The sequence below is a fragment of the Chiloscyllium plagiosum genome, chromosome 21, assembly GCF_004010195.1.
Source record: "Chiloscyllium plagiosum isolate BGI_BamShark_2017 chromosome 21, ASM401019v2, whole genome shotgun sequence".
NCBI classification, from domain to species: Eukaryota; Metazoa; Chordata; class Chondrichthyes; order Orectolobiformes; family Hemiscylliidae; genus Chiloscyllium; species Chiloscyllium plagiosum.
In genome coordinates this window covers 33344734-33356766 of record NC_057730.1, presented here as the reverse complement: position 1 = coordinate 33356766, position 12033 = coordinate 33344734, and the positions used below count along the sequence as shown (strand labels likewise).

Below are 12033 nucleotides of genomic sequence, written 5' to 3'. Positions count from 1 at the left end.
CTACCATGGGGAACCTTCTCAAACGCCTTACTAAAATCCATATATACCACATCTACCGCTTTCCCCTCATCAACCTCCTTCGTCACCTTTTCAAAGAATTCAATAAGGTTTGTGAGGCACGACCTACACTTCCAGATGTTCATAAATCCTATCCCTTACAATTCTCTCTAAGACTTTGCCCACAACGGAAGTGAGACTCACCGGCCTATAGTTACTAGGGTTATCCCTACTCCCCTTTTTGAACAAGGGGACCACATTTGCTATCCTCCAGTCTTCTGGGACTACTCCTGTAGACAAAGAGGACATAAAAATCAAGGCCAATGGCTCTGCAATCTCCTCCCTTGCTTCCCAGAGAATCCTAGGATAAATGCCATCAGGCCCAGGGGACTTATCTATTTTCACCTTTTCCAGGATTTCCAACACCTCTTCTCTACATACCTCAAAGCCATCCATTCTACTTATTTGTGCCTCAGTATTCTCATCGACAACAATGCCCTGTTCCTGAGTGAATACTGAAGAAAAGTATTCATTCAGTGTCTCCCCAATCTCTTCCGCCTCCACACGCAACTTCCCACTACTATCCTTGACTGGTCCTATTCCTACCCTAGTCATTCTTTTATTCCTAACATACCTATAGAAAGCCTTAGGGTTTTCCCTAATCCTATCTACTAAGGACCTTTCATGTCCCCTCCTTGCTGCTTTTAGCTCTCTCTTCAGGTCCTTCCTGGCTACCCTATAACTCTCAATCGCCCCAATTGAACCTTCACGTCTCATCTTGAGATAGGCCGCCCTCTTCCATTTAACAAGGGATTCCAATTCCTTATTAAACCACGGCTCCCTCGCACGACCCTTTCCTCCCTGCCTGACAGGTACATATGTATTGCTACCACATGCTGGCTCCAATCTAGTCCTCATTCAAGATTCAGAAAGGCACTTTTCTTGTCAGCAAAGGTCTGTGATCAAAAGCAGGTCCCCTTGCTGAATTTTCAACTGCAACCACTTAAACAATTTCTATGGAGATTTACAAGAAAATATAAGATATTTACCAGAGTTCCACATTGAGGAATACATCTACGAACTAAACAGCAAGTCATACCCACCTAAACATGCAGATTTGATATTATTTTTAACAATGATACACTTCAAGTTGGAGGCACATTGTAAAAGAGAAATTACTAATAATGGCAGCTGGTACATTTTGTTACTGTGCATTTAAAGCACCTGCTGGAGGGATCATAAACAGCCTGTAAGTGCACTAAAAATGTCTTAATTAGTATAAGAGTCATAGAGCACTGGAGGGAGCCAATGGCCTATTAAATCCAGTTAGTCCACTCCTTGGCTCTTTACCCAAACACCTATTAATAGCTTGCTCCTTCAAGTTACCTTTTGAAAGCTTCTAATGAATCTATTTCCAACACCCTAAAAGGTTATTAGCAACTTAAAGTGTCTGCAAAATAAATATAATCCAAGCAGCAAGATCTATAATAATAACTCACTCAAAACATTAGTTAAAAATGTGAATTATTAAAACTTTTCTCTTCTGTATAGAATACAGAAACAGGCTCTCTCCAATTCACATTGTTCAGATCTCAAGTGGATCAAGTTGTTTCTATTTATCCGCATGTTCTTTAAATTTCTACTTCCTGATTCCAGTGCTAGATCCTGCCATGAATGGATCTACACAAAAAGGGAATCAGACAATGCAAATGGACTCAGCTAGGAAATTTAGGAGCATTGGTCACTCAGCAGATGTTATGTTTTTTGGTTGCGACAGATGCCCACCAGTGAACTGTCAGCTCATGTTTCAACCTTTTGTCATTCATTCAAATTATAATCTAGCTCTACCTGATGCAAAGGTAAGAACAAATGAAAAAAATGTAAAAATGGTGACAGATACATATTGTCCAAGTCAAGACGTGGTGCATGAAGATTATTTTTGAATCTACTATTAATTACATTCTGACAAACAAGCTCTTCATCTAAGAGTCATACAGCAAGGAAACAGACCCTTCAGTCCAAACATTTCTTATTCATGTACATATCTAATTATCATTTAAACAATGTAACTCTATCCCCATACATGCCTTCCTCTGGAAGTTCATTCCACACATGTTATCACTCTGCATAAAAAACTGTCACCATGTCTTTTTAAAATCTTTCTTCTCTCACATTAAAATATGCCCCCTAGTCTTGAAATCCCCCACCACAGGGAAAAGACACCTGCCATTCAACTTATCTATACCCCTCATGATTTTTTAAACCTCTATAAGATCATCTCTCAACCTCCTATGCTCCAGTGAAAGAATTCCCAGCCTATCTAGCTTCTCCCTATAACTCAAACCCTCCAGTCCTAGAAATATCCTGGTAAATCTCTTCTGATCCCTCTCCAGTTTAATAATATCCTTCCTATAACAAGGTAACCAGAAGTGGACACTGTATTCCAGAAGAGGCTTCACCAATGTCCTGTACAACTTCAACACAACATCCCAACACCAATACTCTAAAAGGTCTGAGCAACAAAGGCAAGCATGCTAAATGCCTTCTTAACCACCCTATGTATATGTGATGCAAATTTCAAAGAATTATGTACCTGAACTTCAAAGTCTCTCTGTTCTACAAGGCTACTGAAGGCCCGACTTTTGACTGTATAAATCCTACCCTTGGTTGTTTTACCAAAATGCAATGCCTCTCATTTATCAAAATTAAACTCCATCTAATATCTGATAGAACACTTAATGTTAACAGAAAATAGAAACATAATAAACTCTGAATACAATAAGAGAAAATAAAAATAACTGGAGAAACTTAGCATGTTAAGCAGCATCTGTGAAGGAAGGAAGAATTAACTTTTTCTCTCTCCACAGATGCTGTCAGATCTGCTGAGTTTCTTGAGCAATTTCTGTTTTTGTTTGTTTGAGATCTCCAGTATCGGCAGTTCTTTACTTTGTTTTTTTATGACAGAAAGCAACTTCTGATTTCAAAAAATAGTATACATGTGAGTCTAGCTGGTTGACACTAAAGTCTTGCTGGTTGAAAGCTGATATTCAGCTTCTGGTATGTTCTATAAATCTGGATTAAAGGAAATATCAAACCCAAGTGGTTTATCCAGGTTACTACTGCACAGAACAAGCAAAATCAAAGTCTTCACAACAACATTTTAAATATACAATTGATTTTAAGCAGTTTAACCGTACCATCTATTTTTTAAAGGTCAAACATAAACTGTAAGTATAGAATTAACCAGAACTATAAGTTACAACATCCCCTACCTCAACTGTTCCTTGAAATGTCTTTGAGTTAATACTGGAATGATAGGATATCTCTGGCTCCTGATGGTAATGGTGCCCTGTATATGTTTTGTCAGCTAAGATTGTAGAGTTTGCGCTGTGGCCTATAGTTTCCAGGGCATGATGATCCAATAAATCTGAAGATGCTTCTCCTGCATAATTCTGTCCCAACGGAGCATGAGATGTCTGTGCAAAGTCCAGGAGCAGAGGATTCTGCAGATGAAAAGGGTAACAATTGTTCGGTGGTAGCTCAGGAGATGGGAAAGGATAAAGGCTACATATGGGGTACTTTGAAGGGTCTTTAACCATCCTGTCAAAGAGATGAGGAGCATTTTGTTGTCCTGTGTTCTGCAACTGATTTTGACAATATTGAAGTAGCCTGGACTGAGGTGGCATCTCTGCTAACTCAGGGCTTCGAGACTGATTCCATGTTGATGATTGTTCTGTGCTGAAATGAAATAAATAGACAGCATTGTTCACATTCAATATGCTTTATGCACAACTGAAAATCAAATGTGTACCAAATACTATTCAATTTAGAGCTACATCAGAAACGTTATACCAGTACATAAAAATAATAATGCTCATATCATAATTTTGAAATATCCTATTAGCATGTATAATGTAGATTGTAGATATTCATAAATGTATTTATTCATTAAGTGAATGCAAATTGCCAAAGCCAAATAATAGGTGATTAGTTCAGCATTTTATTTAGACAGGATACTATTCAGTAATATGAGCATAATGGGTTACTACTCAGGTCCTAGCTGAGGAGGTCCACTGTTCTGATCCATTTTATCAAGGACCACTTAAGCTATGGTAGTTCAAAGTCTGCAGTTTGACAGATGGAGTTTGCCACAAGGTACTTTGATAAATGTAAAGTGTGGCATTTTGCTAAGGTAAACCAGGCCAAAACTTATACACTTAATGTTAGGGCCCTGGGAAATGTTGCCAAACAAAGAGGCCTAGGGGTGCAGGTGCATAGTTCCTTCAAAGTGGAGTTGCAGATAGACAAGGTGCTGAAGAAGGTGTTTTGCACATTTGCCTTCATTGGTCAGAACACTGAATAAAGGAGTTGGGATGTCATGTTGCAGCTGTACAGTACATTGGTGAGGCCACTTTTAGAAATTATCGTCACCCTTCTATAGAAAGGAAGTTGTTAAACTTGAGAGGTGAAGAAAAGGTTGACAACGATGTTCTAGGACTGAAGCATTTGAGTTATGGGGAGAGGTTGAATAGGCTGGGGCTATTTTCCCTGGAGTGTCAGAGGCTGAGAGATGACATTATGGAGGTTTATAAAATCATTAGGGGTGTGGCTAGGTTGAGTAACCAAGGTCTTTTTCCTAGTTCTGAGGAAGGGTCACTGGACCCAAAATGTTAACTCCCTAATTTCTCTTCACAGATGCTGCCAGACCTGCTCAGCATTTCCAGTAACTTAAGTTTTTGTTATCTTTTTGCTGAGGGCGGGTGAGTCTGAAACTAGAGGGTCTATGTTTAAGGTGAGAGGAGAAAGATTTGTAAAGGACCGGAGGGGTAACGTTTTCACATAGAAGGTGGAGCGTGTATGGAACGAGCTGCCCGACCAAGTGGTGGAGACTGGTACAAGTACAACATTTAAAGATATCTGGACAGGTTTAAGAATAGAACAGGTTCAGGTCGATTTGGATGAAATGTTAGCAAATGGGATTAGGTCTGATCGGCGCAGCCAACTTGGGCCAAAGAGGTTATTTCCGTGCTGCATGAATCTGTGCCTTCTCATGTTTTCCATTTCTTGATCCAAAGACTGTTTGTGGGCGGATCTTGTTTCAGAAGGTTGCTTCGTGCCATACACTGAGACTGAGGGCAGGCATTAGGTGGGTTAACAGGTCATCATTGAGTGAGGTGCTGCACAGATGCTTTCAATGAATGTGTGTGTTTTCATCAGTCAGTGGACAAGAGATGTTTGAGAGGCTAGTATGACAAAGGAGGGATATTGGGCAGAGGATTTCAGTTATGTTCAGTATTGTTGCTTTCAACTGATAAATTATATGTCACCAGATTTAACTAGGAGGTTTTCAACATTATGAAAGCAATTAACAAACAGTTTTGACACACAGGTGAACAGGCAAAGAACACAGGTATATGGACCATGTGCAGGCAGATGGGATTAGTTTAGAATAGCATCTTGCATCAGCACAGACAGAGTGGGTTTAAGGATTGGTCCCTGTGCTGTTCTGTTCTATATTCTATATTCCATACAGTGCAAGGGTCAAATATCAAAGAACAATAAGAGGAGGGAGGAAGGAATTTAGGCAGAAATTCTTCAGTGAAAGAATAATAGTATTATGGAATAACTTATACAGGATCCTTATCGTTGTGGCCGATGCAAGTAAAATAGAATCAATTGGGTACATTTTTGCAGATCAGACTGGTGGCCTGTCAAAAAGGGAGGGACTTACTGAGTTGATAGTTATTTTCCCATTCCTGAGAACTCTATTGTTAATATGATAAGTCCAGTAGGTAAAATGCTTAAATGGGATGGCTACCATCCCTAATACTTTTGAAAAAGTGTTTTTCTGAATTCATTCATGGATCAAGAGTGTCCTTGGCTGGGCCAACATTTATTCTGAAAATGTGTTGCTGGAAAAGCGCAGCAGGTCAGGCAGCATCCAAGGAGCAGGAGAATCGACGTTTCGGGCATGGGCCCTTCTTCAGGAATCATGACCGAAACGTCGATTCTCCTGCTCCTTGGATGCTGCCTGACCTGCTGCGCTTTTCCAGCAACACATTTTCAGCTCTGATCTCCAGCACCTGCAGTCCTCACTTTCTCCTCCAACATTTATTCTCCACTCCTTAGTGATTCTGGATGCAAGTTTGCTCACTGAGCTGGAAGGCTCATTTTCAACATTTCGTCTCCATACTAGGTAGCATCATCATCAAACCTCCGGTGAAGCACTGGTGTTATGACCCGCTTTCTATTTATGCATTTAGGTTTCCTTGGGTTGGTGATGTCATTTCCTGTTCTTTTTCTCAGAGAGTGGTAAATGGGGTCCAAATCAATATGTTTGTTGATAGAGTTCCGGTTGGAATGCCGTGCTTCTCGGAATTCATGTGCATGTCTGTTTGGCTTGCCCGAGGATGGATGTGTTGTCCCAGTCGAAGTGGTGTCTTTCCTCATCTATATGTAAGGATACCAGTGATGGTGGGTCATGTCTTTTTGTGGCTAACTGATGTTCATGTATCCTGGTGGCTAGCTTTCTGTCTGTTTGTCGAAATGTAGTGCTTGTTACAGTTCTTGCAAGATGTTTTGTAAATGACAGTCATTCTGCTTGTTGTCTATATAGGGTCTTTCAAGTTGCTGTTTTAGTGTGTTGGTGGGTTTGTGGGCTACCATGATGCCAAGAGGTCACAGTAGTCTGACAGTCACTTCCGAGATGTCTTTGATGTGGGGGAGAGTGGCTGGGATTTCTGGACATGTTTTGTCTGCTTGTTTGGGTTCGTTGCTGAGAAATCGGCAGACTGTGTTCATTGGGTACACATTATTTTTTAATACGCGGTATAGGTGATTTTCCTCTGCTCTTCGTAGTTCCTCTGTGCTGCAGTGTTTGGTGGCTTGTTGAAATAATGTTCTAATGCAGCTTCGTTTGTGGATTTGGGATGAATGCTTCTGTAGTTCAGTATTTGGTCCATATGTGTTGTTTTCCTGTACACGCTGGTTTGATGTTTCCCATTGGCTGTTTGCTCTACTGTGACATCTAGGAATGGCAGTTTATTGTTGTTTCCCTCCTCTTCTGTGAATTTTATGCCAGTGAGGATCAACTCAGCGAGCAAACTTACATCTAGAACCACAATCTGAGCTACAAATCTTTTCAAAACTTGCTAACTCCTCAATAATCTTGAACTGAGTGATTTGCTGAACCTTTTCAGAGGGCAGTTAAGTGTCAGCCATATTGTTGTGGGTTTGGTGTCACATGCGGGCCAAACCAGGTAAGGATAGCAGATGTCATTCCATAAAGGACATTACAAAGCAATATTTATGACAATCAATGATGGTGACAAGGTTACCATTAAACTATCTTTTCATCCCAGATTGTTATTGAATTCAAATTTTGAATTCAATCTGCTATTGTGGGGTTCGAACCATTTCCCCAAAGACTATTTTCAGCGATGGAATATTAGCCCAGTGATATTTCCATTATACTACCACCTCCCGAGAACATTACAAACACTGGGAATGTAAACAAACTTCAGGTATTAACTGCCTATTTTACAGTCAGGAAACTAATTTGCTAGAACACAGACTTGTTTTTCACGTACAAGATTCTGGAGTGCAGGAGGGGAACCGAAAAGAAACTTTCCATGTCTGTTAAAATGGTGCACTTTCCTGAAGTCATGAAATCAGTCAATACAAATTATTTATCTCGCAATTATTTTTGTCTTTTGTTGAAGGACATGGATGTTGCTGCCTAAGCCAGCATTTATTTTCCATTCCTATTTGCACTGGAGAAGGCAGTAGTAACCAGCCTTCTTGAACTGTTACAATCCATGTGCAGTTGGAAGACGCACGGTATTGTCAGGATACTTTTGACCCAGTAATGGTAAAGGAACAGGGATATAGTTCCAAGTCAGGATGGTGCATGGCTTTGTGTAGTTTTGAAGTGAGTTTGCAGCTGATGGTGCTCCTGCCTTGACCTTTTAGGTGGCAGCGGCAGCCGGTTTAGAAGGTGCAATCAAAGGAGTGGGGGCAAGTTGCTACAGGGCATCTTGTGAATGGCACACACTGCTGCCTCTGTGTTTTGGTGGTGGAAGAAGTGAATGTGGCATGAATGAAGTGAGCTGCTTTGTTCTGGATGTTGGTAAGCTATGCTGATTCAGACAAGTGGAAAGTCTTCCATCATACTCTTGACATGTGCCTTTAAGTGGTGAAAAAGCTTTGGGAATCAGGAGGTAAGGGGCTTGCTCAAAATTCCTAATTTCTGACTTACTACTGTAGCCACAGTATTTATATCTTAGAGTCACAGAGTCAGAGCTAGGATGGTCCAACTCATCCATGCTGACCAGATATTCTGAATTAATCCAGTCCCATTTGCCAGTATTTGGTCCATATCCCTCTACGGTCTTGCTATTCATGTACCCATCCAGATGTCTTTTAAATGCTGTACATGTAACAGGCTCCACCAATTCCTCTGGCAGCTCATTCCATTCAAGCAGCACTTTCTGTATGAAAAAGTAGCCCCTTAGGTCACTTTGAAATATCCCCCCCTCTCATCTCAAACTTGTGCCCTGTGGTCTTGGACTCTCCTAACCTGGGAGAAAGATCTTGGCTATTCACCCTATCTATGCCCCTCATGATTTTATAAACTTGCATAAGGTCACCCCTCAGCCTCTGATGCTCTGGGTAAACAAAACGCCAGCTTATTTAACCTCTCCCTACAGTCCAAACCCTTCAACCCTGGCCACATCTTTGTAAATCTTTTCTGAACCCTTTCAAGTTTCACCACATCCTTCCTATAGCAGGGAGACCAGAATGTGGCTGATCCAGTTCAGTTTCTGGTAAATGGTAACACCCAAATGTTCACAGAGGTTCCAAGTAATTATAATGTCATTCAATAAAAGGTTAAGTAAGTAAATTCTCTCCTTTTGGAGTTGTTTTAGGGAAGAACATCTTATCTGGTCTAGCCTACATGTGACTCAAGACTCACAGCTCAACTGACCTCTGAGCAATTAAGGATGGGCAACAGATGCTGGTCTAACCAGCAATGCCCACATCCTGTGAATGCATTAAAATGCTGGCTACTGCCTGACACTAAGGAGGTATGATAGTTGATACTTACTCACCCAAGTCTACATGTTCTCTTGCTGCATATGGACATGGACTGCCCTGATAACTGAAGAGTCACAAATTGTGATAACATTGCGCAGTCATCAGTGATTATTCTCACCTCTGGTCTTACAACATAAGGTAGGTCATTGTTAAAGCAACTGAGGGCTTGGAACACTCTTCTGAGGAACACCTGCAGTGACTCCATCCAGTACAGTGATCCCCACCAACATAGTAGGATACCAGAGATGGGTATTATATGGTTTGGAAAGACCTACAGTAAATAACTATGTAAATAACAAGGTATAGACAAAATTGTAATACAATTACCTTTTCTGCACAAATACTGGGATGCCTCCCTGTAGTTCACCTATATGACTATAGAAGGGTTGCAGATTGAACTTGGATGCATATTCCTGAAAGTGAGATTTGACAGAGTTTGGAGAGTCCATATCACCACCACAATCGAGCAATTTGGGCACTGGATTTGAGTAGCTGTGTTCAGTCCATTGGTTGAATCTGGAATGGAGCCGATTACTCTTCTGAACATGGGATTTCAACAAGGAGTTTGTTGTGCCTGGGAAGAAAACAAAATGATGTTTCATCTTAGTTGCCCTAGGATTTTCAAGAAACACTGATTGATTAAAAAATTAGTTCAGAGTTTCTCTCAGCTATCACTAAATAAACTATAATTATTAACTTGTGCCTTTATGTAGTGGATAGGTGGGAGAAGGAAGGAAAAGGAGGAAAAGAATGAGGGCAGACGAGGGTATATCTTTTTTGAATATAAAAGCAAAATACTGCAGAGGCTTGACATCTGAAACAAAAGCACAAAATACTGGAAATATTCAGGTCAGCGAACTTGTCAAAAGAGAAAAATAGTCAATGTTTCAAGTCAAAGGCCGCAAAGCAAGTACAAGGCAGGAAAATCTTAAGGTCGTCATGGTGGGATGGAATAAATAAAAGAGAACATCTGTTACAATGTGGAAGGCAAGAGAAATGCAATGGAATAAGAAAAGGATGATAGTGTAAACCAAAGAGAAATGATAATGGGACAAGCACAAAAAACAAAATGTAAGTCTGGAATAACTGTATATACCAAGAACAAATTCGCAAAAGTTGCAATCTGAAAAAAAAAGATGCAGTGCTTATGGATGGAGTTTTTTGTAGTCAGTCCATGAGCCAGTATGAAGTGACTGACTGGAAGATGAGAGTTACTCTTCAAGTTTCCCTAAGGCCCAGTTGAACAGCAAAGGAGACTAGGTTCGGGATGTCAGAATTGGGGTAGAGTAGAAACTTCAAATGACAGGCAGCTAGAGGCTCATGGACATTCTTGAACAGATGCATTCAGCAAATAGATCCTCAATATGTTTAAAATCTCCAACGTGGAGGAAACAGTACTGAGTTCTGAATTAAATCAAAGCATGATGTCACAGGAAAACAGCTAGTTCATTGGTTGGTTTGTATTTCTTTGTTTATTAGTAAATGTGATGTTTTGTTAATAGTAAGGTTTCCTAGCAGTTGTAAAGATCATAAGGAGCAATAAATTGTATTAATCAAAGCAGATCATTTAATTAACACATAATAAAGGTGGCATGGCAGAGGTGGTGTTGTAATACCAAGGATTGTCCTGGGCAACCTCATCTGCAGTAAGTGTTTGCAGCTTAAGGAGCTTCAACTCTGAGTCATTGAGTTGGAAATTGAAGTGCAGATCCTGCAACACATTGGTGACAGTGGTTTGGTGGGGGTTATGACATGATCACATCCTTTAAGATAGGAATAGGATAGCGTGGTCTGATTTGGTCAGTGATCATAATCAGGAGAGTGTCACTGCAAGTAAGATTGGTAAAGGGATAAAGGAGATGGAGATGGATGAGCCTCATCTTTTCCAATTGTACAACAGATTCAAGATTCTTGCCATTAGTACAGATGAGAATGGTGGATGCAAGTTGGATATGTGAAGTGACAATTGGTACGGAAAACTATTGAAGTGGAAGAATACACTGGAATATTGCAGCAGTGGGACATGGTATAGTCAGGGAGATAGACAGAGTTGTCTGCAGCCAAGAGCAATCTTCCAAGTTGGCTTGCTGTATCTGCTGTAAGTTAAAGAGGAACCTCTAATGGGAGGAGGAGAATCCAGTTGTCATGGTCCACATAGGTATTAACAACATAGACAGTACTAGGAAAGACGTAGTAGTTAGGAATTATGAGCAGCGAGAGAGCAAATTAAAAATCAGAACTTCAAAGCTCATTGGACTATTATATGACCCACAAGCAGACTGGCATGAGGTAAATAAGAGATGCTGACATGACTCAGACTGGTGTAGAAGAAATGGGTTTTGATTCATTGGGCAGTGGCACCAGTAAAAGGGAAAGTGGAAGTTGAACTGTAGGGATGTCCTTCAAATGAATCTTGCTGGGAATAATTGCTGGTGAGTTGCATATTAAGGGCAGTAAAATGGGTTTCAAAATAAATAGTGAAGGCAAGGGATCAATTGAGAGGAGATACGGCAAATTAGAGGGCAACAACAAAGTAGAGTAGCAATTTGGGTCATGATAACCACAGTGTGGCGGGAAGGGTCAGAGATACAAACTTCAGAATGCATTCCGAAATAAAACCAGAAATTGCAAAAAATGGTAAAAGACCAGTGTTAAAAAATCTATGAATGCAACCAGTATTTGTGACAAAACACATTGACCGTTAGTACAAATATAAATAAATTTCTATGACCTGATAGCCATTGCAGAGACTTGGTTGGAGGATGACCAAGACAGAGTCTGAAGAGTTCAACATTTCACAAAAGCAGAAAGCTTGGAAAAGGTGATGGGTAGTTTGGTTAATTGATCTAATCAGCATAAGGATGAGAAATGACCTTGGCTCAGAAGAGTGAGACATAGAATCAGGTTGGGAAGAGATGAGAAATAGGGAACTACCGATGG

General features: G+C 40.4%; 1 protein-coding gene across 1 annotated transcript in view; it reads right to left on the bottom strand.

Moving 5' to 3' along the window:
- The window catches only part of LOC122560734 (probable helicase with zinc finger domain), a 396873-nt gene that overhangs the window by 60694 nt on the left and 324146 nt on the right, over positions 1 to 12033 (bottom strand). The window contains exons 26-27 of the mRNA XM_043711726.1: positions 9421 to 9667; positions 3270 to 3735 (exon numbers count right to left, since the gene is read on the bottom strand). Coding sequence (XP_043567661.1) covers positions 3270 to 3735; positions 9421 to 9667 — 713 coding nt within the window. The remainder of the gene's footprint in view (positions 1 to 3269; positions 3736 to 9420; positions 9668 to 12033) is intronic.